General features: G+C 41.5%; 1 protein-coding gene across 9 annotated transcripts; it reads right to left on the bottom strand.

Annotated features, from left to right (window-relative positions):
- Positions 1-1,280: 1,280 nt before the first annotated feature.
- Positions 1,281-27,370, bottom strand: LOC140000334 (ATPase family AAA domain-containing protein 2-like). 9 transcript variants are annotated; one of them, XR_011805490.1, is made up of 22 exons: positions 25,267-27,370; positions 24,364-24,454; positions 22,777-22,845; positions 20,492-20,602; positions 19,946-20,051; positions 17,229-19,140; positions 16,767-16,855; positions 16,273-16,432; positions 15,338-15,428; positions 14,596-14,910; positions 14,159-14,285; positions 12,998-13,181; positions 11,839-12,024; positions 10,495-10,624; positions 10,147-10,343; positions 8,841-9,000; positions 8,372-8,485; positions 8,126-8,275; positions 6,805-7,053; positions 5,989-6,122; positions 4,559-4,687; positions 1,281-1,362 (listed from the first exon to the last, which is right to left on the bottom strand). XR_011805490.1 is itself a non-coding variant. In XM_072030176.1 (22 exons), the coding sequence occupies exons 10-22, from the start codon at positions 15,369-15,371 to the stop codon at positions 4,640-4,642; spliced, it is 2,028 nt and encodes a 675-aa protein (XP_071886277.1). In that variant the 5' UTR covers positions 15,372-15,428; positions 16,273-16,432; positions 16,767-16,855; positions 17,229-18,789; positions 19,018-19,140; positions 19,946-20,051; positions 20,492-20,602; positions 22,777-22,845; positions 24,364-24,454; positions 25,267-27,369; the 3' UTR covers positions 4,414-4,639. The 9 variants fall into 9 exon arrangements, 6 of the variants coding, with proteins under 6 accessions (XP_071886277.1, XP_071886276.1, XP_071886280.1 ...); XR_011805488.1 differs by having other exon boundaries at positions 1,281-3,988; positions 25,267-27,369; XR_011805489.1 differs by lacking the exon at positions 1,281-1,362 and adding an exon at positions 4,414-4,458.
- Positions 27,371-27,414: the final 44 nt, after the last annotated feature.

Genomic DNA, 27,414 nt, shown 5'->3' with positions numbered 1-27,414 from the left:
GCACTGCACATCCCAAGCCCATCGCAGCCCCCCCCACCCTCTTGTTCCCCCAATTGCCCCGTCTGACCCCCCCAATTGCCCTGTCTGACCCCCCCAATTGCCTCCCCGCCCCCCCCACTGCACCCCCGCCCCCCCTTTTACATCCCCTTACTCCCTTCTCCCCCCATTGCCCCCCCAATTGCCCCATCCCCAATTATTACCCCCCCAGTCCCCCAATTGCCCCCTCCAGACCCCCCAAATTGCCCCCCATCCCAAATAATTACCCCACCAGCACCCCCAATCGCCCCCACCCCAATAATTACCCCAACCAGTCCTCCAATTTCCCCCATCCCCACTAATTACCCCCTCCAGCCCCCCTCATTAACCCCCACCCCCAATTGCCCCCCCAGAACCCCTTTCCCAACCAGGACCCCCCCCCAGCAGTACCCCCCCCTCCCCCAAAAAGACCCTTTTCCCCGGGCCCCTTCCCCGCGTCTCCATCCTGCACCAGTCTCGAGACCCCCAAGTACCGGGGCTGGGGGAGTTGGGGGGGGGGGGCGTCGGTCTTGGGGGTGCTCGGTGCTCCCCTGTGTCCCCCCCGCGGGGGGGGGCTCAGCACTGCACCCCGTAGCGCTCGAAGTGGCCCAGGATGACGCCGAGCTCCAGGCGCACGGCGCCGGCGGCCCCGGTGCGCAACCGAATGCGGTCGCCGTAACCGGGGTCGGGGGTAAGCAGTTGGGGCCCCCCCCCCCCCAGCCAAAATTGGCTCAGGCGCTCCCGCCAGGTCCCCTGGGGCCGCCAGGTGACGCAGGTCAGCGCGTGGCACCCCGGGGTGCTGGGGATCTGGCAGGAGCCGAAGCCCATCAGCTCGCTATGCCCCAGGGAGCCCTGGTGCCACACCTCGAGGTGCAGCTTGGGTCAGCCTGGGGGGGGCGACAAAAGGGAGGGGGCATTGGGGACAGTTGGGGACAGGTTGGGGACACTTTGGGGACACCTTGGCGGCTATTTGGGGACACTTTGCAGACACCTTGGGGACACTCTGGGGACGCACCTTGCAGGCCCTTGGTGGCGTAGTGAATGTCGATGTTGTCACCCGTTATCACCCTGTGCCCCCCTCACTGGCGTGCAGCCCCCACTTGCAGAAGAGGCGGCGCTGCAAGTATATATAATCCTCTATACCTAGAGGATTGGTTATCTACTTTGATCAATCAAATTTGATGTATGTGATGCTGCTGGGGATGATTAGTATACATTGTGTGGAACAATGAGTTGGGTGAAATATTCTAGATATGGGAGTCCAATAATTGCTAAAAACTTGTTTATAAATCTTGCAGAGAATATTGTGAAAGCATTCTCTTCTGGTTCAATTGGCCTTGGCCAAATCTGAAAACAAGACACGGATTAATGATACTCAAAAGAAGATGAGGGATTGTGATATATGGAGTGGTAATTCGTGTGGAGAAAATGGTTGATATTAATAAAGAAGGGGGAGATTTGGGAGTGTGGCCATGGGGCTTGGAAAGCCCTGTGGTTGAGATAAAATTAGACTCTTAACGAGGAGGCCATCAGGAATGTAAAAGAGTTTAGAGGGAACCAAGAAGGGTGATTCAGGAGACTCCATGCAGGCTTGGGTTTCTTGTTCTCCAGCCAGTAAGGCATGGAAGCTCCTGGGTGTTTGCTGTTGTTGTTACATTCAAAGTTGTTTGAGCAATGAAAAGTTGTTTTGAAAAGAACTGCTGTGGAGAGAAGGGGATAAGAGGGGAGCCTGCCCTCACGAAAGAAGAAGAAAAAAAGGCAACACGATGAAGTTACATCAATAAAGAAGCAGGAAAAAGAAGTGAAGAGGAACAGGCTGGCAGAATGGAGACCAGGACGGGAACAGGCATTTTGATTGCCTCATGAAGATAGGTTCGGCCAAACTCAGCAAACTGCTCAGAGAAGCTCGTACTGGAAACAGGCGCGCCAGAGCTGGAGAGAAGCTCGAGCTGAGAGAAGCGGAGCCAGCACACAACTGCCCCTCGCTGCTAAGCAGCTGCGCATTATGGGGAATCATACGTCCTTAGGAACAAAGACTGTCCTGGTCACCTCACAGCTTATTCTCCTTATTAACAATCGGACAGTTTATGATCCTGAAACATGGGACCAAACTGAGGTCAAGGTGTGGGACTCTGCAACGAGAAACGACAAGGTTGCAGTGGGATTGCTCGGCACCTGGCGAGCAGTCTCTGAGGCCTTAAAGAGCCCTGTGGGACCACAGTCAGAAACGTGTGGTTTGCCAGACTGTGAGGGAGCCGCGGGCTCCTTTACTGCTCCTTCTGCCACGCCACCGGCCCCTCTGCTGCTACAGCCATCGAAGGCTTTTGCTGTTACGCCCATGGTGACCTGGATGTGCCTTTTGGCCCAGGCCCTATGGCCTTGAGAAGGAGCTGGATATGCTTGTCTTCGATTTGGGAAGAACGGGATCCATAGGGCCTGAGGACCGAGTTGCTTGACAACATAAAGCAAGACATATTGTTCAAAAGGAATGGAAAACGGAGACTTGTTAGTAATCAAGAAAAGGAGTGGAAAATGGAGACAGTTGAGTCGTGGAACTTGGAGGATTGTTTGTTACCTTTCCTGATTGTACGTATGTATAGGCATACTTGGGTTTAGTATGTAAAGCAATGTTCTGTATATTTAGAATGTTTGATGTTCGTGTGTGCGTGCTGGTGGAGCGTAGACTCCCCGCACACTCAGCGCTGTTTACTTGCCTTTTATACCTTTTATAGCTTTTATACCTTTTAGAAATATTTGTTTTATAAATATTACAAAGTTCAGATTGAGTTGAGACCTCATGTATAACAAGGGGAAGAGCAGAGCTAAGAGCAGAGCTGAGCGCCTCCAGCCCCCATTTCTCACCCCCACCCCACACAAAACAGCACCGGGGGGGGGGGGGGTCCCAGGAAAGCTAGGGGCTGCTGGGGGGGTCGAGATGCTCTAGGGCAGGCGCAGAGGGAGCAGAGCAGCCCCTGAACCCCTCAGGGGGCCGATCCGGGCCCTGTCCCGGTTACCCCAGAGCCAAACCAGCAGCCAAGCCCTCAGGCCCACCCCAGTGCTGGTGGAGACCCCAAAAACGAGGGGTCCAGACCCCTCCTGTCTCACAGGAGACCCCACACAAGACCTCAAAGACATCCCCTTTTGGGGACAATTCCACCTCTCTTGGCAAAACTTCCCACTTTTTGTAAACAACTCCCACTTTTTGGGAATGACTCCCCTTATTTAGGTAACAATGCCACCTTTTTGGGGAAAATTCCCCCTTTTTGGGGAACAACTCCCCCCTTTTGGTAATAATTCCCCGCTTTTTGGCAACAATTGCTCCCTTTGTGGGAAAAACTCCCCCCTTTGGAGAAAAATTCTCAATTTTGGAGAAAAACTCCCCCTTTTTGGGGAAAAAATTTCCCCAAAAAGGGGGAATTGTTCCTAAAAGTATGTTGTTGTTACCCAGAAAGAGGGAGTTTTTCCCCCAAACAGGGGAATTTTCCCAAAAAAGGGGGAAATTTCCCCAAACAAGGGAATATTTTCCCCAAATGGGGAGTTGTTTCCCAAAAGGGGGAATTGGTCCCAAATAATAAATTAAATGTTAAGTTACAAAAGTTCACAGGCCATGAGATTAGAAATAAATCCCTTCTCGAGCTAAAAGATCTCTTTTTTTTTTTTTTTCAGGAGCGGCCTCCCTGAATCTAAATACTCCTCTCACAGGCAGAACAGAGTGTCCGTTCTAACTCTTTATCAGATGTGGAAAAAGAGATCGAGATGACCAGTGCCTAAAAAAAAGAGGCACTCTCTTTTTAAGGCAGACTGAACAGCACAACACATTTTATCTGTTCTTAAGCACAAGCAACTCTAAGATAAATGGATTCAAGGATCTTCAATGTGAAGAGTGAATATCCAGCGTATACCGGGAACACCTGACTTGGACCATGGACGCCTCACGCAGATTTCGGAGGAATTCGGACAACTCAGAAATCATCTTTTACAGGAAGAGACCAGAGAATTTGACTCAGTGTAAAACTGGCACAGGCAGAAATCTCCCCAATTACAGATGCTCAAGCGCATTAGTTAAAAAGAGATTAGAGTGTGACTAGAGAGAAGTCTCAAACTCTTGTTATATACTTAAATTTCTCTCCAAGGATGGAACAACTGCTATCACCGTGCATGACTGGCTGTAGAGGGAGAGAGCAAGTGAAAGACTTAGAAAAGCACCTTCCCTTCATAGTCCTCCCACTCCCAAAACGGTTCTCGAGGAAAACTACTGACAGACTAAAGTTAACTGCTTTGAAAGGGCTGTGTGGGTGGACCCGTTGTCTTCAAGTTCAAGCTTTTTCCTGCAGAAACTGCCAACAATTATGCCAAATACAACAATGGTTTTGCAAGATGGATAAACGTCTTCCAGACTGAAAGGGAGAAGTCGTACTGTTGTTGTTGTCTGTGCACAGACACCTAAGCAGTAAAGAGCAATGCTAAACAACCACGATATCCCAGAACACACAAATACTGCGTAACAGTGACAGAAAGCGCTAGAATTCAAAACAAAAATTACCTCCACCAAATCGGTTTTGTCGTAGTCTTCTCTATGGTTGTAAATACACTGATTAATGACGCCATATACTTTTTCCAGGTGTTAAATGTCAAATCCCTTCGTTATCTTAGTGACAAAGCATAACAGTTTCTGAAGACAACAATGGAGCAAAACAACAACTTTAGAATAGTACAAGATCCTTTGAATACGCTCTATATGTTTTCAGAGGTTGAACAGTAACAATACAAGTGACAGCCTACTTTTTCTTACGCTATTAAATAAAATGTGACACTTCAGAGAACAGATTAAATATCCCATAAGATTTCAGCAGGGAAAATATGAGTTAATTTTTCATATTTCAGAGAAAGGAAAGGCTGAAATTTCGGACAATCTTTTACTACTAATCAATCACATCAACGGTTGTAATTGCAAGTCGACTGCTCCCAAAGCAGCAGGGAATGACACGATCCTCTTTGTAGGACAGCTGCTGCCACAGCAAAGCCACTGTTGCATTTCATTAGAGAAGCGTTGCAGCAGCGCGGGGCACTGTAAAAAGGCTGCAGATCTTGTAGATACAGCTGTGCCAGCTGGAAAAGGAAGCACCCTTAGGTGATTACCTTTACCCACGTGTGCCATGCCTACAACTCTGCTGGCAGAACAGGTTGCTCAAACGCCCAGAGCAAAGGTGGATTAGTTTGCTCAGTCCTACCTTTAAATTCAGGGGTGGGTAAATAGCAAAGTGACTGCTTGTAGCAATCACCTCTCTCTCACACAGCCATTTCTATTACCAAAGATGCAGAGATGATAATCTCTGGCACAGCAACAGTGACAAGCTAGTGGCAGCACCTTCTTCCACTGCCACAGCTGTCCATTAGCTGTGTGAGCCTGCGAGTATGTAGCTTTAGGGAGCAGCCATACCAAATGGAAATACTACTGCCCCCTGGAAATACTGCTGCTTATCATCTAATCAGCAAACTCTGCCTCCCTCGTGTATATATACACACACACACACACACACACTATAAGAACTTCTAATGCTGCACTTTCAAGGAATTTCAGAAAAGTAGTCACTTCTCCATGGCTAGCTAGTTTACGTCAACCTGCTAACTTCAGGTTTAAAATCATCACTGCAAGAAATAAAGATACTTTTCAGGTTCTTAATACATCAAAGCATGAAAAAAAAATCCCCAAATAAAAGCCCTCAAACCCATCATTAAAATTACAAATCATTAAATGATATCCATAATAGTACTAGCAGGTTGTCAATGTGGTATTTTAAAATTCAGCAAGGCCTTTTATCTTAAAAATTAGGCAAAGAATCTGTCTCCTAAACTACAGATGACCAGAAGCAAATGGTAGCCTACAGAAATCTACACGAGGTATGGAAACTAAACAGTCACAGTGCATATGTCCTATTTGAGCATCAAAAAAAAAGCTGAAATTAGACAGACTTTGAGCTCATAGCGATCCACGATAACTATGTAGTCTGTCTCTGTAGGAACTTGTACAGGGTTCTCATCACTTATCTGTTGCTGGTCTTCTTCCCAAGAATGTTCAGGAGTCACTGCTTGAAATGCCCAAGAATCTGGAAGGACACAAATTTCTTCAGTCAGGTTTCCTGTTTATCTAGAATACAGTCTCAGTGAAGGATCCTGTACCTGCAAAACAGTCTCTCTCTACAAATACAGAGACAGAATTGTTATCGTCTGCACTGAGAAATACTTGGCTTCTCCCTTCTTTCCAGCTAAAGCCACTGCTCCATAAAAAACAGAAACTAAGACAAAAAAAAGCAAACAAAAATACCCACAAACAAACAAAAAGCACTAATGAAAAGGTTAATAGTGAAAAAAAATAGTCATGTTGCCAATTCAGGTTAGGGAACACATCTTAGAGTACAACATTAGGGCTTAAGTCTCCTATTCCACATGTTACTCTGGATCCACGCATCTTGAAGTGCTGCTTTTTCACCTAAACTGCTCGTTATTGGAAAGCACCTCGTACAATAAAAGAGTGTCAGTGACTGCTGGCTTTCAGTTAGGTACCATTAGAAAAAAACACACTTTAGAATCAAAAAAACAGCACCTACAGAAACGTGGGCTAGGCTTGCACAATTAGAGGAGCAACATCATTATGGAATAAACTGTGTGATGATTTTTGAGAGCTGTAACAGAAAAAATAGAGTGAAATTGAAGGCTAAAGCTAATAAATAGTGCAATCCTCCTCAGCAAGAATAGGGTGCTAAAGGATCTGATGGACTTCTCCCTTACCATTTGAACTTGGATTTCCATTAGTTATAGTTCCCCATCTTGGTGTTGAATATCCACAAAGCTTAGCACTTTCCTTTTCAGTGTTAAGTTTAACTTGACATATGTCAGAAACATGTTTGTCCACAAACTCTTCTCCATCACTATTGTTTTGGTCATCTGTTGGTACTCTGTTCTCTGTATCGAATTGAGAACTCCTCTTTGCTGCAGCATGCGCACAGTTGTTCCTTCTGCGCTTTCTTTCTGACGCACCTACAAAGAGACAGCATAAAAAATAATCCAAAACATAACCAAAAGAATTCTTTCTTCAAAATCCATTATCTTCATCTTACTCAACTGACAAGGAAAACAAAGGAACTGAGCTACCACTGCCTATATCCCTACATATGCTGAGAAAAGAGTTGAAAGTTAATGGGGTCAGTTTGCTATTAAGATTAAAAACAAGCAAACAAACCACACACACAGCTACGGAATTTCATTCACTAAACAGTCACTTTCAGGATTTTACATGCTGAGGATTCTTACTTTGGATGGGCAGCATTAATACAACGTGAGGTTATTTGACAAAGTCACTGTCTTACTCCATGAACTAATACAGATGAACATCATAAAAGCCTCTGGAAATAAGCTCTCCTTCGAGTCTGGTATCAAGCTGAAGACTTCAAAAGCTGAATACGTGTTTGGAAGAGATTAATTAATGAGACAATTTTAAGGGAATATTCAAAGGAGAAAAAACATGAAGACTTATACCTCGTACGCTTCCTGATTTGGTAAACCTTTTGTGAAAAAACAAACTTTGTGGTTTTGCCCAACGTTCGTAGTATTCATATAGTATTGCAAAAGGATATGGGTGGAGTCCATGGCAAAATTCCCACTCTCACTAGTTAGACTTCCCTCCTTCAACTGGGAATCACAGTATGAGGTAGCTAAGGTTTTAGCATTTGGGGAAGGGAGGGGTGGAGTGGGGGTAAAAATGCCATTTTGCATAATTAAAAACTAGTTAAGTATTCAGAAACTGCCATCCACAACATTTTTTACCTCAAGAATTAGCAATTTAGGGGCGGCTAAATGTCAATTGGGCCATCAAAGTTGTTTTTGTTTGTTTGTTTGTTTGTTTGTTTTTTATGTTGTAAACCAACTTTCTTTGAACTTTAATTCATCGCTATATTGAATGAATGACCTCTGGATTTCTCTCTCACATTTTGAAGTAAATTTGAAAACAAAATACTTCTGGCATAAAGAGCCAGGCATCAGAGACAACTGTTGCGCCTCAAGAACAGAGAAGGTATGAATGACAAGAGCAGCTGAATAAAATGCAACTTACCATTAGAAATGGGTGTACTGGCATCTACAGGTGCCGCTGTCATCTCCTCATTTTCATTACTCTCTTCCTCTGGTTTGTCGTCTTCAGTAGCAGGGTTCTGCTGTGGTGACTTGGAGTCGTCCCATGGAGACCACGCTGGAGAGGTGCGACCTTGCAATAAAGAATAGATACCAAAGATCTTTGTCGTGCATTTTCAGTTACAAATGCAGAGACAAGTCTTAAAATCCTTAGCGTTAAAGCACGTACCTCTTTTCTCACGAGATTCTTTAATTTGTTCACAAAGTCGTCCAAACTCTGTATCCATTTCGTTCCTCACCATTGAATATGCAGTGTCTTGCAAAACATAGGCTCTGTGACGATCTGAAATTTTACAGACTTTAACTGAATGTTGTCTACCAACCAATGAAACTGTTTTGATCACAGAAAAAAATTGCTTTCTTCATAGGTTGGTTCCGAAAGGTTATCTCAGTGAATATTTTCAGCATAACAACATAGAAGTTAATTAAAACAAAAGCACTAGTTCCTTGGGAACACTTATATCACAATTCCATGCCCAAGCAGCAAAATGGTAAAATATTTACAATGTGGTAAGAGATGTTCTCTGTGGATGTCCAAAATCATCTAATCCATCTGAAGTCTACTGTCTGAACACAGCATTTATCCATCTATACGTTTGACCGATTTTTTAAACTAGGGCTAAAAAGCACATCCTCACCTGTAGATCTTTGATCCGGGTAGTACTCTAAGGCATTGTTACAGATTAGATCGATGTCCTTCAGATAGTCTCCTGCAGTGAGGTACTGGTGCGAGTCAGTTTGAGTCAGAACTGTTAAAAGATCCATCGGCTCTTTAATCCTTGTGGCATAGTCAGGTACCTGCAGATCAAATACAAGCATTCAGAGGTTTTCTTAACCTTGCACACTGTCTACCAAAATTACTCTGAAAACTTTAAATAAATGACTTCCTAAAAACCCTGAACATTTGCGATGCATCGGAAGATGCTGAAATTAACCAGTTTGCTTCTCAAAAATGGAAGGGCTCTTTCAACTGGCATTAGAGCTGCTAGGAGAGGACAACAAGAAGTAGGGCGGTCAGAAGCACGTGCATGGTAGAGAAGAAACACTGAGGGTGGGAGATTCATTTCACTTTGCTTCAGAAAATCACAACAGTGAAAGCTGAGTAAGCCATCCGACATTCTCTTTGTTGTCGACATTGAGGAAAAGGTGCATGCATTGCACCTGTGAAGTACCTATTGCAGGCATCTACTTTAGAATGAGGTAACTGGGCCCAGAGGTGCCGAGTTCTTCCCTCAGACCGTAAGAGGAGCCTAATAACTAGTTCAGATGAGGACATATGTATCTGTCTGGATTTTTCACAGCTCAAGAACCTAGGAGAAAAGGGGAAGAAAAGCCAGTGGATGCCCACATGAAGAAGCCTTTGCTGATCCGCAGGTATATTCAAGTTATATCTGTCTTTGAAATATACGCCCCTAGTTTAGGCTTATCTAATCAATTAAGGAGAAAAAGGGATCTAAGCAGCCAATTGGAGGAAAAAGAAAACACACTGCACTTATGGTTGATTCCTATTGAGGAGTTCCAGATGAAACAGAGAACAGGATCTCAAAACTTACTTTTACAAACGGCTGCTCCTATTCCTGTTCCCACAGGTACTGACAGTCCAATAAAGGGCTTTAGACTTCATTAAAGTAGTCCTGTAAATACTGTTTGTAATTATAAGGAAAGATCTCTGGGCTTTTCAGTGCTGTGACATGCCTACATATCAAAGCCTTTTCACGAGCAAACTGTGTTGGCATTTGGACTGGCTTTTTAGAATGAAACCAGGGCTTTCAGCGAATAATCCAATAAGAGACGTTTGAGAGTCAGCAGAAGTAAAAGCACTGCCTCTGCTTCTTGCAAAATCCTAATAGTGCAGCCCTAAAAACAAAGTTGAACCTTCCCCAAAACGCTGAGAAATACGAACACTGAGAAGTTACAGACACACACAGATCAGCACTAGTTTACCTTCTGTGGGTCAACGGGCTTTGCAAATTCCCTGAAACGTCTGTCAGTGGCAAGTCTGTGAGTAATGTCCCTCAAGAAAATTCTAAGTTCACGCAACGTATCCTCCTCTTCCTCCTCCAGCATCCCTACTTCTTCCTCTTGTGGCTTCTGAGGCTCAGCTGGTGGTGCTACAGGCAGGACTTCCAACGTCCGATCAACTTCAATTAATCAGGAAAAATTAGCCAATTTACAGTACTCAAATTCAAGCATATGACAAATTACTGACAGAAAATGACCACCAAAGCAAATCCCAAAGAGCTAGTAACTTCGATAGGAAAGTTTAAGATGTACTTCTTATATCCTCCTCACCTGTTTTCTTTACAGGAGGCTTAGCCACTTGATTTAGAATTAGGTCCTCAAAAAAAGCTGCTCTCTCTGCCCTACCAGGCACCTCAATATTGCACACTTCTCCAAATTCCTTATTAAATAATTTTTGGATCTAAAGCAGAAGGAGGAAAGACATTTCAGATTTAAGGCCACAAAAACTCATCTTCTATTCCAAAAAGACGAGTACCTTTTAAAATTAATAATAACCTGAAGAACACAAACTGAAAAAAGTTATCTTCCTGGCCTTAAAAGGCTACATTTTCACAGGCTGGCACGGCAAATTCAAATATCACCTTTAAGAATCACCTGTAGAATTAAAGCTCGGTGAAGGGATTGTATGCTACACTGATAAAGTAATGGCTTTCACCACATCCAACATCGCTTCCTTTGTATTTACTTGCCTTGCTGCATCCTTTACTTAGAACCTTTATGGCTATAGAGGGAAGAGAAAGGCTTCAGCAGACAAGTGAGGGCTTTTTGCTGACTTTTTATTTCTCTACCAAAAGGTGTCTGAAGTAGCTAGTACCTCTACGTCTTCCTCCATTTTCAATTTCTAGTATTAAAAGGTAGGTAAGGAATTTCACTACTTATTTTAGAAGGAATTTAGAACCTGCACAAAAACTTCTGTGGGAACTCAAGCACTTTCAAAGCAGTTGATAATAAACACGTCTAGGTAAGGCCCGTTCTCTTCCCCCAGTAACTGAGACAAAATAATCAGAACGAGAACAGCGTGTTCCTGTTTTGGGCACCTTCCCTTAATGTAAACTCTCAGAAGTCAATGAAGTTCTGCATGTACTTTTACTACAGTTTATTTAGGAATACAACTAGAATTCCATTCCAAAGTTACTTGAGCAGAAATTGGAACTCAGCTTTCCAGCTTGGAAAGCTTTGGCCTATATGAAGAAAGAAACTGCTTTTTTTTTTTTTTTTTAATCAAAGTGTTTCAATTCTCTACTAAATTGCATTATTAGCAGTTTACCCAACATAGCATGGAATGGCAGACTGTCAGAAGAAATCTCTTCAGTAAAGACATCCTCTTGTCATTTCAAGCACTGCATATTCTTGACTGAACCACTTTGTAGCCACTGGAATTATTGTATTTATTATTTGCATGCGTGAGAAGGGGGTGAAAGTCACTTGCTTGACTCAGAAAAAACTTTAAGCAGATGCTTTCACAGTATTCTTTTTCTCTAAGCAAATTTTAAGTGATTTGTTAGGGTGCCTGAGTAATAACAGTATGCATTTAACAGCACAGCATTTTGATGCTGAAAGCATTCAAAAATTACAAGAAACTGAAGAAATAGTAAGAAAAGTATTGACAAATACCTCTTCTGGGAGATCTGAGTGACGTACATCAGACGTAGCAAGCAGCAAAACTGGTGAAAATGCTGGAATGTTACGTAGTAGAGTTAGAAAAGTAAGTTTCAAGGCAGGTCCAGCGTTGTCCCACCATAAATGGATATCTGGGACATAAATTATGCTTGGTGCTGTCTTCTGAGCATTTCGGATCAGCTAGTGAAAAGGAAAGCTTGGGTAAGAAAACTAAAACACGGAGAATAACCTGTTAATACATAGCTACATAGCCATCTGACTGCCCCATGAAATGAAACTATGTGAACAGAGTGGCAAGCATCCTTTCACATAAGGAATTTCTCTGGGCACCCTTTCAGATTATCAGTATTCGGAGAACTCTAGTCAGAAGATGGGAAGGATATATTCAGGCAGTGGCTAGACACCGTAGCTATATGGCCACAGCCACAATCAACGCATAACAAAGAAAGGAAATGTCCCTCTTTTGGGACACATCAGTATTCAGTAGTGTAACATGTCTGTCCTTACTTGTATAGCTCTCAAATGTTTCCACTAAAGGTAAAAATATTTTAAGGTAGTGATGCCAAACAATAAAATGGATTTCCTGCCTAAAAGTAAGAACACCAAATCTGTTTATTTTTTCTAGTTCAAACCACATCAGCGTGTTAATGCTTTTATTGCACACACTGCAACAGCACAAGTTGTGTATGTCCGTGTGAAAACAAAATAAACAGAAGCTCCAAACCTTGGTTGCCTTACTAATATAATTTAAAAGAAGGCTACAAAAAGTAGCCGACATGCAGTCTGGTACAGAGCCATCTACTGGGAGCACACAGTCTTAGGAGGCAATGAGAACTACTTTCTGGATCCCAGGGAGATGAGCAGCATTTCTTTCCACAAAGAGATGTTCATTAGCAACACCGCCCAGCTTCCTGAGCTGCTAGCAACATCCTCACTGTAAAATTGGGTATGGAAAATGTGGACATGTACAACATCCAGATTGTTTGTGGTGCTGTCTAAAAGAAAAGGGGATTTTCAGACAGAAGCAAACATCCCAGCACATTAAAACAAGGCCACCTCCATTACCAATGAATTTTGCTCACCTTACTTGCAACTCGACTGATCCTCTACATACAGTCAGTGAATCCGATGAGAATAAAAAGAAAAAAGGTACCTGTCCGCAGATTTCTTCTGGCGGTGCAACGTTTGTAAGCAGAACAGAAAGGTCCAGGGTGTGAACGGGAAACTTCTCCAAAGCGTGCAACACCGCGGGTGCCACGTAAGAAACCTGGCCGTACCCTTCTTTTCCTACTATTAGCAGACGGGGCCGGCGTGATGTTGGTTCGCAGAAAGCACTCCTAGAACAAGAGTTAAGAAAACAAGCTTATAAATGAGGTGCTGAATAGACACACAGATGTTCCAAGTACTTTTCCTATAGATTTTCTTTTCCCTCCCCAAATAATCCCAGTGGCAGTGGTACATTAAATACATGTAAGATTTCCAGTTAAGTTATTCAGTCATTCCAATTGTTTCATCTTCTTCCCTTGTGTTTCCTATTCTTTACTAAACCAAGACTGCAAATTAATATCCCTGCAATCTTGCTTTACTACTAGGAAATAAATTTGCAATGAGCATTTGTTTCCCCACTACAATCAGGCTGTACCTTTGCTGGCTTAAATCAAAGATGCTAGAGACTTAGCCTTGCTCTAGAGGACAGAAAATCTTCTGGACAGCACAGCAATAGAAACTGAGAAAAATAACTGATCCAGCTGCGACAACATGATCTAACTTTCCAACCGTGGGCTTGCATGACTTCCATACTAAAATACCACAAGATTAACACAACTTGGTGGCTTAACAAATAAAGACACCATTCAAATTTTTCTCAAGGTGTTTTAACAAGCCATTTCTCAGTGTTCTTTCTACTACAAAATTCACTACTGGTTTAACAATCCTGGAAAACAGAAGGGCAAAAGGTGGCAACACAAACCCATAAAGTTGGGGTACTTTTAGCTAAAAGGACAGATAGGACATGTATGCGGTCTTGAGTCTTTCAAAGAATGCCATGGATTAAGTCAACGTGTTCTGGTAGTCTACGGATCACTTTGGCTTAGGAAGAGAAGCCTGGGCTTTTCAATTGGGTCATTCAGAGCAACTTCATTACAACTTTAGTCCCTTCACCCTTTCTTCTTGTGAATACCAAGCACCCCTTCTACACACTAACTTGATGTTACCCCTTCGTCTACCACCCCTCACACTTTTAACAGCTGGAACTGTTTACAAAGGCTCATCAGACCTGAGAATTTAAACATAACAGGGATCTATCTTTCTTTACCTGCTGAAACAGAGGAGTTTTTTCTCTGGTCCGTCAGGCATTCCATCTTTGAATTCATCTCCGGAAACCAAGGATGCATCGTCATCACTGTCGAACATACCATCTTGTAAAATAGGATTTAAATGGTCTGAAAGGCAAAAGAGGTTTGTTAACTTCCCTGAATAGCCTTTGTCTCTTTCTCTTACATTAATACAGCTTCTAAATCAGTGCCAAAACCCTTTCTTCATTTGAGAGCACACACTGAAAGCTATTTCCTAGAGTTCATCCCACCACAGATCTAAGCAGATGGCACAAGGCCCTACAAAGCTGTACCAAGTCCCACTGCTGTGTACATATAAGGTACGCTACTCTTGGTGATTTTTTTCTCTCCCTTAGAATAAAGGAGCTTACGAACAATCTTTAGCAGAATTATAAAGAAGTGGATGCTGTGGTTATACCTTGCTGTCGGTCCTCCTTTAGCACTAGCTGTGCCTGCGGGAAGATCTTCTGCACAACTTGTAAAATATTCGCTACTGATCTTTTAAAAAGTGGCTTGAAAATGGGTGATAGTGCTTGTACGGGTGAAGCCTCGATCCTGTTTGATGCCGGAACAACCTTCTTCGGAGCCATGAAAAAGTCCTTTGCTTTTATTTTAATAGAATTAACGTCTAGTTGCAATTTCTCCCTACTTGCATAAATCTGAGGATAGCATCGGCGCAGAGAGCACAGAGCAGCTTCAGTACATAGGGATTTGATATCTGCACCACAGTATCCTAACAAACAAAAATCAAACGTTACATCAGTCAAGGCCCAGGTTTACAACATGCAACATTTAAAGAATTTGTCATGTCAAAACCAAACAGGTTAACAGGGAATTCAAAGTGCTACCGCTCTGCAGGGAAGTTTCATGTTGCTCACTGCCTGATATCCTGCGCTTATGCAGCTGAAGCAGACTCCTCATCAAAAACTATACTCTTGAGGCAGATGCCCCAGAACCATTTAATGTTCTCAGACAACAAGAGGAACGACAACAAAGAGTAAATAGATGAAAGCATCTAACTCTGATTGCTATGAAGGCGTGCCAGCTGCCTCGTTGACTAGTTGTGCAGCAAGGCACAAGAGCTTGGGTACTGCCTGGTACAAGCTAAGGTTCTTTACAACTTGGTCACAAGCAAGAATCCATTTTGGTTTCAGTCTTACCAATGCATTTCTCAGCTAGTTCATCAAGCAACATGTCCGGTGGCTTAGGGGTCCAGTCACGAGTATGAATCTTGAAAATTTCTTTTCTAGCCTGGAAGCAAAATCATTGCATTTTAGCTTGTCTCAAGTTTTCCTTAGAAATACCAACAAGAAACAAACAAACAAAAAAACCAAAACAGTCCTCCCTCAAAAACCCTCATCTACTAATACGCTTTTCTTACTTGCTCAACTTTCAAGTATTTTACAGTTATTTAATATACACTCTGCATTGTCAACCAGGAAATTGAATATTTCTTATTTGTTACACTGGACTTTTTTCTAGGAACCTACAGTGAAAGAAAAGGCATTTATAGCTTCAATAACAAGTTTCCAAACTATGAGACCTAAGGACCCAGAGGAAAATACTGCAATGAAAAATTTATCCAGAAACATTTCTTTGTTGTCCAAAAAACTTCTCTAAAATTTAACAAGCTTTCATTGTGACAGTCTCATTACTTCATCACATTTGCTTTTCAGGCAGTAAATTCACAGAAAGCACTTCTGGCACAATGTTTCAAATTGCTACAATTACTATAAAGAAGAAAATAATTATGACTCAAACTACTACCACTGATCCGGGGCACAATCAAATGCACACACGTCCCCTATTCATTCATAAGTGAAGGATTGAGACCAAAAACACAACTTCATGATGAAAGCGCCCAAGTGGACTAAATAATTAAGCAAACAGGTACAACTTTGGGAATGAAAGGTTTGATTACAGAACTAACTACTTGGTGGTATCATCTTGACCATATATATTCAGTACCAGATTTGCCCTCCACGGAACAACGCAGTGTCTCCACATATCACTCTCTTGTTCAAGTTGTCAATTTTTTTTTCCTATAAAGTTGGACTTTGCCATGGTAGCGCTAACGTTGAATTTCAGTTCTCACCTCTTTATTTGGCAAGTTGAAGAGGAACTCTCTGTCAAAGCGTCCTGGTCTTCATAAAGCAGGATCTATAGAATCCAGTCTGTTGGTAGCTCCGATTACCACGATCTCCCCTCTGTTAACTATGCCGTCCAGAAGCGTCAGAAGAGTTGAAACAATGGAACTAATAGAAAAATATAATTTTTACTTACTGGTTCAGTAAATTTTGTCACATTCCATATGACTTTTTTCCATGAGTAGTCATAAAGGACAAGCTTTTTAAGGACAAGACTCATTTTAAGACATAAACAATAGGTAAGTTAACACAGACCACAAGCTGATATCAGGCTTAGTAAACTGGTTTCAACTATCATTTAGAAGCACCTGTTTTGGCATTGAGTTACAAGTTTTCAGGATAAATTAATGTGTTCACAGTAAATTAAACAGGTCATCATCCTTTTTTTTTTTTCATTCCCCAAAGATCAAGCAGATTTTATGTAGGTGCAAAACTGTAATACCTATGAATGTGGTCTTGTTTACTGGAGCGCACAGGAGCGAGACCATCTATCTCGTCAAAGAAAATAATTGAAGGTCGCATCTGATAGGCCTAGCACAAAAACACAGAGTAAAACACCATTATCTAAAGGAAAAATACACAAAAACATCATGGTTGGAATGTCATCTAAACTAGATTTTTCACTTCAGCCTCTGGGACCTCTACTGATAGAGCTACTGGAGTATCTGGCATGACTAACAGAAGACAGCAGTCTGTGTCAACCCACTGTATCCGGGTGACAGGAAGCAAATCGTTCCAGTAGTTCCAACAGCTGACATTCACAGCAGAAACACTGGCATTTCCATTTCAGTGGGAAAAAAAAAAAATAACAAAATACAAAAAAAGCAAGTTCTACTTAAAAACGTTGACCACAGAAAATAATGGTTTCAACTCTGACAGAACACACTGTGCATTTCAACCTTACCTGTTCAAATAACACACGAAGTTGGCGTTCTGATTCCCCCACGTATTTTCTCATGCAGTCCGAAGCACTTCTCATAAAAAATGTTATTTTTCTGTCACTTCGGCTATATTCATTGGCAAGTGCACGAGCAACTAGTGTTTTCCCTGTTCCTGGGGGGCCATAAAATAGACAGCCTCTGCAATAAAAAAAGATCCAGATAGGAAAAAAAAAACATCATGATGAGTACCTCCTACAACCATCATCTCTAGAACAAGCGTCTTTCCTAACCAAAACACATCATGTACAAGACAGCAGTAATAGCTGAAGTGTGGGTAGAGTCAGAACAGATAGAAGTTCTGCATTTTTACAACGTTTCACAAGAAAATTCATTTTTTTCACCCAAAGAAATGAATAAGGGGGTAACTCAAGTGTATAAAACCTTCAAAAGAGAGCATACTGTCCCAGAAGGACACTTCCAAAACTGCTGACAAACAGTTTGATCACAGCAAACCAGAGCCAAACAGGCAAACTTCAGCACAGAATCTGAGAATGGGCTGAATGGTGAATCACCACTTCATTCTTCAGTGATAAACTGCATATTCTTGCTTTCACAATATGCAGAATCTGATAGTAAAGCATTTAATGCTCCTCTCAAAAGCATTAAGTTACTGGGTTTGGTCTCTCAGACCATCTATTGCTGATGGCACGTGAGGAAGCCTAAAGCCGGAAGGAAAAGCGATGCCTTAGCACTCAGAGGGAAAAAAAAAGAAAACAAAAGTAGGCAGGAAAAACAATTGGGCTTCCAGGCAACATATTACAATTGACTTCCACTAGATAATCCCTTCTTGCCTACAAACTAATCAAGCTGACTTGTACATAAAACTGAGAACAAAACCACTCCAACCCAACTAACCCAACTTTTTAAAGACACCAGACGGTAAAACTTAAAATTTTAAGACGTTGCTTATATTTTTAACCTACAAATATTCTGGATTCTATCCATTTTTAAGAAACCACTTTTTGCCACTACTAAAACAAACGTTCACCGCTGCCAAAATGTTGAAGCATGGAAGCATATTGATACCTTAATTGAACTTTCTCCTGAAAACAGCTGACTTACGATTTATCACTTTAATGAGTTACCCTGGGGACTGAATATTGAACCGCTGAAAAACTTCTGGATACAGGAGGGGAAAAATCACCATCTCTTTCAAAGCTGCGATGTGTTTGGAAAGACCACCCACATTCTCAAATCCAATCTAAAGAGAAATTCAACACAACAGAGTTTGTATGTTAAAGAAAGCAGCAACCTAGATCAAGGTTTCATCAGAAATTATCTCAGCACAACGGAAACATTCTGGGCAATTTTTGAAGTTGCTTTAGAGAAAACCATCAACAAAGGTAGTTGTAGATGGCACACTGAGATCTTTCATAATCCCTGGAAACACTCGCTGACACGATGATTAGTTTAAGACTTACCGCACTATCTATTTGCATTGCATCTCCCTGACTTCTGCCAACTTTCTTCTGATCCCTCTGAACTCTCTTTAGGTCCTGTTTCTGAAGTTTCACTCAAAAAGTCCTGATTTGAATTAAGGAGAAGTTATAGGGCTTCTTTTTCTTTAAGATGCAACTTGAAGATTTTTGTTTTTCATAATAATGCCAAGCAAATGTAAAAAACATTAATTAATATACAGAAGACCTAATTAATTGACATAAACTCACACAGTTAAATTTAGATAAACTTAAACATGGCTAAATATTCATTTGAAGGAGATTCATCCCTCCCCTGTTCTCTAATGACAGCAACCTTCTTGGAGATGTGCTCTCGCTGTCCTCACTGCTCTCACCACTCTCCTCCGTATCACATGTGCTAAGCAAGGGAGATGAGCAAGAGGGTGTAGAATCACTGATGTCATCTGCATGTCTCTGTCTGCAAGCAAGCATATAAACCAGAAAGTTAAAAAGAAAATAGAGCAGATACTAAGTAACACCAAAAATTAAGGGAATTCTATCTCAAAATTTATTCTGAGATCTATTTTCCAGTCCATTGTACTCCTTAGCAATCTGATTTCAAAGGCCATGACATGATTTTCCTCGTGACAACTGTCTGCTTTCAAGAATGCTCAACAAAATATCTGGCAATCAACAGCATTCTCTACGCACTAACTGCTTACAGAATCCAAGAAGCCTTTATCACCACTAAGGCAATTTATGATTTCATTTAGATCTTTTATTGTTTAAGGTTAACTTCATATAGAAACATTAGTTGATTCCAAACAGAAACTAGAGTCAGTATTTGAGTGATAACTTTTTTTTTTTTTTAATCCAACAAAACTTCCATAAAGCCTCTCCCTCTAAATCGAATAAAATTATTTTTGGTTTTAAGAAAATAATTTGTATCCTTCAAGATTAAATAGTGTGACTAAGATTTTTAAGGGGGGATTCTGGCTTCAGTTCCAGAACCAAAGAATTTCAGTTACAGAAACTCAGACACTACCTCCATAATCATCTTATCAGCGACCCACAAATATTGGATTTAAAAAAGAAACCAACTTAAAAGTATCCACCTCCTGCCCTCCAAATATTTCTTTCCTCTCTATCCTCAGACTACCAAAGTACCGATCATAAACTTACTCTGTAATTACCACTAAACTGAAAACCCTTTGAAGCATTATGCAGTAAGGAGACTGACAGCTCTACGGATAAGTAAGAGCTATCACTAGCCATACACCAACCTGGCACGTCTTCTACATTTTTGTGACCCAGCATTTTCAAGTGACTCTTTCTGTCTGACAGAACAGGGCTGGCCCGAGTTAGTCCTCTCTCGATCTCTTTGTCTTACTGAAAGGAAAGAATTTAGAATAATGATACAGATACATTTAAGAGAGGAGGAAATCAAAAGATAAAGAAAATGCCACGTGTTTCACTCATCCCTAATTCCAGAAGAATTTTTAACCGTTTTTGCTTTTCATCAGTGCATGGTACAAGTGGAAAACTACGCCCTTTTTAAAGGTGAACTGAAAATCACAAGAGCAAGACTATGAAGTGTGATTAATTACTGTCATATCAAGGATACATAGCACTAAGTACGCCAAACAGCAAAGAAATACAATGGGCACAGGACACACGTGTCTGATAAAAACAGCGAAGTTCATGTGCAGAATGAAGGTACAGAACTGAAACAGAACTGTGTGCGCAAACACATGTATTTGCATTGAAAAAAATTATCTCACTTATGTGCAAGAAATAAGGTTTTAAGAGAAACTGTGCGTTCAACCTACTTTCCATAGGAGCTTGGTAGCGGTCAACAGGTTTCCTCCGTCGAAGGTTGTAACGCCTTGGAACATCTTCACCGTCATTTTCTTTGTTCTCACTTCCTCTTGCTGTTTGTACTGTACCACAAAATGACACCGAATCGTTAAGTACTTTTGCAAATTATATGAAATCCAAAATGCATTACACAGATGCCTGTAAGTTTTATTATTATCATTATTTTAATGACACAGTGGATCCTGCAAAACCTTAAGATGAATTTATGCAAGTCACGTTTCAGAAATCACAAATCCTAGCAGATGAGCATGCATCTAGACATTGTCTGTCCTCTCTGAAACTGCTGATGGACTTGTCGTCAGCCTCAGTGTTTAACAACAGGCAAAATTCTGTCATATTGCTTAGCTAAGATGCAGATCTTCTGAAAACAGCTATTTCAGAAAGTCACTTCTTAGTTTGAGAAAGTGTTTAATGGAAAGGGTTTTAATAATCTGTAGTGCTAAGACTAAGCACAGTAATCTAAGTCCAAGTCTAGCTCTGCCACAAATTCTGTGAGCAATAATGGGCCAGACACAGGCTTGAAGCTCACCAATGAGAAAACAATGCCAAATGCACATAAGCTTAGGCCATTAGCTTCTGTCAAGTAACCTGAAGTTGTTTCATGAAAGATGGTAAAAAACACAAAAACCAGAGTGCAATTATCTACTGGGTTCTGGTGAATATCCTCTCACGTTAACAGCAGGACACCGAGGAAGGAACGTACATACTCCGTTCACCTACCTGTTGGCCAAAAGGACTTATCTTTTTTTCTTGGAAAGCACCGCCCTCTTTGGTTTTTATTTTTTAACCCCAAAGATTGCATTGCTTTCTGAATGCAAGGTAGGTGCCATGGGGTATACAGACAGCACACGGAAAACTGAGCGATCAGTAAATGAGTTTGTGATCACTACCATCTCCAGTCCTTGGTGTTCCAACACTTCTATCACAAAAGCATGAATTTCTCTGCTTTATTGCTCCACTAACCCTTTCCTTTGTTCCAGTAACTTCCTTTGTAACAACACTGACACTTTCCTCACTCTTTTCTGGTGTATTTTTCATTATAAAAGTATATTCTAGCTCTTTCCTGATTTAAAATTGTAGTTTGCATTTTGATCATCAATTAATTGCCCCGGGCTCATTTCCCATTCAACGTGCTATTTAAAATTCCTCTCTACAAGCCTCTACTGCACAGCTCCCTGAAACCCACACACTTTAACCAAGCTTCTCCCTCTAGACTGGCCCCCGCCTTGTATTCAAGCTACTCTTATTCAGACTTTGAGCTAATGTTTTCCTAACTAAACCTCCAAAGGAGTCAACTCTGCTTCTCCCTTACTAGTCCATGGCCCAGCCATTCTTCCTCCGAAGAACTTCCCTCGGGTTCCCACCTGCCACTGTGCATCTCTCTGCTCCTCTGGGCCTCTGAAGGGAGGAGCAAAGTATTTTCTGGGGCTCAGCCTCCTGTCACTGTCTCTCTGAGCTCCTTTGCAGGTGTGCAGGTGAGCTCTCTCACATAATCTAACTTGTCAGCTCATCTACTGCAACACCCTTTTCGGTCCTTAAGTACAGTCTTGCCCTGTTCTGATCTGTTTAGAAAGCTCCTACGAGGATGATCTAATTTACCGCCTTAATCACAACTAACATTCTTCTTAAAAACTGTAAGTTTTCCCATCACTTCCAAGTTAATATGGCCTTTCGTGGCTTAACCTCATTCCACAAGTCACTGAGTACCCAGATGACAGCTCCTAATTACAGGCCCTGACAGCAGCTTACGGCGACTGCCTCCTAAACGCAGAAACGCACAACGCTATCCTCCCTCCTGCTGAGCTTCACGCTTGGGAGGAGCTTTTCATAAACATCTGGCAGCCTATCTACCTTGCTTCCTGAAAATTCTTGCTGTGCTGCTCAAAACCATGAAAACTGTCACGCTCCTGCTGTAGCGGTATCACCGTTTCGCATGCTGAGTAATAGCAATGCTGTCCATTTCTTTCCATTCCCACCTGTCTACAACCATCTGTTGCCTTTTATCTTGTAAGCAGTTTGGAAAAGCGCTGTTGTTTTTGGTGTTTTTTTTTTTTTTTTTTTTACCTGTTCTGAGCTCACTACAGTACAGCCCTAGAGCTCATACTAAGGCTTGTGAAGTCAATAGCAACACAGAATTTTTACAGAAGACAAATACCCTGTAGATTAGCTTCTTTCAATTGTTTAAGGCTTTTGGTTAGAACAGAGTAAAGAAAACTTAAAACCAGAACTCACCAACCTCATCTGGACTGCCAGGTCCAGTTCTTTCAAAGTCTGACTTCACTCAGGTGAAGATATCAAGGTTCTCCTAATTCCAAGCAGCAAGAAAGATCGGTCACAAACGTGCAGAAAAACAGACGTGCATACACGTACATCCACTGACAGACACGTCTGTCTGTTGATGCTTACACAGTAACATTATCGAGGCACCCCGTATACACACAAAAAATAAATTATTGCACAAGAGGAGAGAATGGGAATATGATTGCGTGCACCCACAATCAGCAACAAGAGTTTCTGCTCTAAACCAGGGCTCAGTACATGCAGTGGTTAAATACTTGCCCAGATACACAACTGAGTGCATTAGTTAATCAGAGGTTAATAACCTACAGCGTGACAGAACCAAGGAAAAAGAACTACCTTTCTAGCAGACATACCAAAAGAAATCATACAGGCGTGTGAGAGATGCTAATAAAAAGTACTGTGGACAATTCTGGATTCATTTCACAGCCCTGGGCAACCAGCTCTAGGTGTCCCTGCTTGAGCAGGGGAGGGTTGGACCAGGTGACCTCCAGAGGCCCCTTCTAACCTCAACCATTCTGTGATTTGAGAGAAAAAAAAGGGAATTCAGAGCTAAACTAAAAGCTATGAAAGTAGGTTATCGGGAAGTTTTAAAATGATGTGCCTATCATTCAAAAGAACAGTAATTTAATAAAATAGTTGAATTTAATAGAGCAAAACTAAGACAGAGGAAGTATGATTGCTGCATACAACTTTAACAGGGGTTCCTCTAGAGACAGGGGTTTATTTAAGCTCTCAGGCAAGGCCAGCACACAAACAAATATACATAAAGTAGCCATCAGTTCATTCAGCTGGAAATTTGAAAGGCTTCAAGTTCCTGAAAACTCTGGGAGCAGTTTGCAACCAAGGAAGAATTCTAAAATGCAAGTTAGGTCAATTAAAGAAAACAGCTCCATTTGCCTGTAACAGATGATTAAAGCTACATGATACTGGAGATTCTTTGTGAGCTCTCAGGAAAAAAAACGTTAACAGGAATCAAAATTCGAGTGAGTGACCAACACAGGAAGCTATGCACTGCCTTTTGTTAAGCTTTCCAAGTAAGTGCGTTCCTGAGCATGACGAGAAATATGATTTAGGAGTTAAGGAGAAAAAGCTAAACAGCTTAAACTGCCAAGCTGATGGAAAGCACCAGTCTTTTTGCATATTCAGTCCCCCAGGCAGAGCTTTTAGTAACATTTGGAGTAAAAACCCAAGTCCGAAACAGCTGTTTGTAAACAGCGTCCATTCAAAAAGCAGAAGGCAATTCAGAAACTGGAGTGGAAGACATGCATTTCAGCATCTCCCCGTTATCCCACATCTTCTGCAGAAGATGCTTCCTCCACTCTGAAAAGATATCTGGAGCACAACCCTATCAGTAAGACATGAAGATATAACCAGAGAGCAAGACCAAATGGTAGTTTAGACCACACTATTCTTTGGAAGGAAGTTATTTCAGTTCAATTAAAATTACAACTAAGTTACTTCCCTGCGTGAAATACTCTACAAAAATGGCAAACTGACAGAGTATTTGCTCTGTCATTTGTACCTCAACATCTTCCCAACATCTTTGGCATCTACGCATCTGCTCCATTTCATCCATTTTTTGTAGCACAACTTCCGCAGTACTAAGATACAAACTTGACATGTAAGAGCAAAGTTAGGTATGTATGAAAAAAATAAAACAGCACACACAATCAATAAGAGATTTTAATGTAGTATGCACAAAGCAAAAGTCATTGACACTTAGCCAAGACTTTAGACATTACCAAAAAATTAGGTCAAATCTTTAGTTTTGATAGAGATTTAAGAACAAGCTTTTGAGGATTTGCAAACATACGCTGTTTTCAGGTTTATTTTCCCCTCTAACTGAGCACATTTAAAATATATATATATTTAAATGCAGGAGGAAAATAAGAATTCTGACATCCTAGTAAGATGATATAAAAAAATTATGTCAACTTTTAATCCTACTTAAGTTGCTCTGCACAGTAGCATTAAGTCATTTTTTGTTAACCAAGGAAAGGCTGTTTGTTCTTCTCTACATGGGAATCTAAGTTTCGTGTTGTAGAAAATGATGAAATGAAAGGAAAGCAAATTCTGAAGCAGAAAACAATTTTGGCTTCAGAAACAGAAATAAACCATGGACAGAAATGCAGAATCGCTAGGACTACTTTGCTTTGACTGTATCAAACCGTCCTCAGTTTCTTAACCAAGCATTACATTCACTTTTGTGAGTATGGAACAAAAAGTTCATTAAAAATGACGGCACTTCTGATGCTAAGAAAACTGCCAAATGGGGAAAACTCAACAAATTGAACTCTCAATGCCAGGAGCAGCCATACCTCTTTGCTGTCAAAAAAAAGAGCAAGTCAAGGCCAACATCATGCCATAGTGCAAAGGCTTGCTAAGAAAGATCATTTTAAGAGGTCTGCAAGAAAAGATGACTTACTTTGTTATAAGTTTGTCAAATAGAATGGACGAGTTAGTAGTAGAGTACCGACTGCGTTGGACTCTACAGCTGCGGCGCAGCTCCAAGTCCCTGTTTTCTCCATGGACTCGTCTCATAGTTTTTGCACCAGCTCTACTCCTCAATGTTCTGGTGACTGAAACGCGGAAAAAGTATTTTGAAACAGTCAAGATGGGATTCTCCTTATTTCACCATTGCTCTTGTAAAATGTAAACAAACAAAAAAGGCACCCTAAAGTGGATTGATTTTTCTTTAAATTTCAGATCAGAAGTTGTTGACACAACCGCTGCATTACACTTATTTATCGCTCTGCACGTTTAAACTGTCTACTTAAAAACTGTGACCTGTAGAGAAATTTTAAAGAGACTGAAAGCTAGCCAGACAAAAACAAACACACAACTTTTGTTCCATGCAGGAGGGAAATTTACTCCAGTTATTTCTGTCTTGGAAAAGTGAGAACAATCAACACCTTTCTCTAAGGTGTTTTCACTCCATTCATGTCAAACTGTATCTAACAGTGCTCAAAAAAAACACTATTACATTGCAAGCCTCTTCCTAAGAGGTGTATGTTTTATTACTCTGTTTATGCATGCAGCACTTTCATTTCCTGCATTATGATCTAACAGCTCAAGGAGGTAAGAATCGTTTCAAGAGAAACACCCAAACACCAGATAACTCAAACTCGTGCTTTTTAGAAAAAAGCCTGCCCATTGTTTACCGTACAGCACCCTTTGGCACAGGTTTGTTGCTTGCACTGTCATTAAAAGAGCCAAGAGGACAAGGGGAAGGGAAGAGCTACACCACTGTGGTGGTAGGATCACAGCTAAGGTTTAGTTTTGTGGTTGCCACCTATAAAACTAAGTTTAAACTTACCAAGTATCAATTTACTTTGCACAATTAGAACAGTTTGCTTTGTGCCTACGAAGCTGCAATTCACACTGCTCCCTCCCCAAGGAATTCATAAAATCTCCTATTTGCACCTACCTCTCTTCACAGAAAAGTCACTGATGAGTGAATTCAGCTGACTACAGAAGGCTTTGGGGCCAAATGAAAGCGATGGAGTGACCAAGTGCCATCCTCTTCAGTAACCAGCATAAATCGGTATCCCGGGGAGTTACAGCCACTTACCTGTGTTATATTCTTTTTTTTGTTCCAATTTCGGCTTTCTCAACTGCCTACATTAAGAAAGAGGACAGGGGAGAGAAGGGAGAAGAGACTTTTTGTATTAGACCCATCAAGGATGGGAAATTTCACCATGTTTACAAGCCAGTGCTCCATGGTATACAAAGAGAAGCCTGTAGGCCTCACGGAGGATCCAGATCCCAAGTCTGCTGTGTACCATATACATGCGGTTCTGTATGTACCCACATTTCCTAGCTTGCTCATGTTGAATTCTCAAATTTATGAGCAATAGCACCCAAGTGGAAAAGATACATGTCCTGGTTTCAGTTAGGACAGTTAGTTCTCCTAGTAGCGGGTACGTTGCTATGTTTTGGCTTAGGATGTGTAAAAGGATGTTTAGAAGAGTGCTGATACCACCCCGATGTTTCAATTGCTGCAGAGCAGTACTTACAACAAGCCAAGGACCTTTCGGTGTCTCACTGTCCTACTAGCGATCAGAATTGGCACACAGCAACAGCTGCAAGGGGACAGATTCAGGATGGCCGACCCCAACTGGCCAAAGAATTCCATGCACACAGAAATCACACACACAATTTCTAGGTTGGAAGAGACCTCAAGATCATCGAGTCCAACCTCTGACCTAACGCTAACAGTCCCCACTAAACCATATCCCTAAGCTCTACATCTAAACGTCTTTTGAAGACTTCCAGGGATGGTGACTCCACCACCTCCCTGGGCAGCCCGTTCCAGTGCCTAACAACCCTTTCGGTAAAGAAGTTCTTCCTAACTGTAATACACAATAAATGTTTGTTCATTGTCTTTTGTAAAAACAAGGAGTTCTGTTTGAGGAACAGGAGTGGTGAAAACTCCCTGCTGAAGTAAGGAGCTGTATAATGCTTAGCTAGACACTATGAAAATTCCTTTGCTTAATGTAACAAAAAAAAAGAACCCTCTCCCCTTTTCTCCTTCTGCATCTCAGTTGCCTCTTTTGTTCAAAAAACACTGCTG

The sequence above is a fragment of the Anas platyrhynchos genome, chromosome 33 (genome assembly GCF_047663525.1).
Source record: "Anas platyrhynchos isolate ZD024472 breed Pekin duck chromosome 33, IASCAAS_PekinDuck_T2T, whole genome shotgun sequence".
In the NCBI taxonomy this organism is placed as follows: Eukaryota; Metazoa; Chordata; class Aves; order Anseriformes; family Anatidae; genus Anas; species Anas platyrhynchos.
The sequence above is the reverse complement of the archived record's forward strand: the minus strand, read 5'-3'. Positions and strand labels throughout refer to the sequence as shown.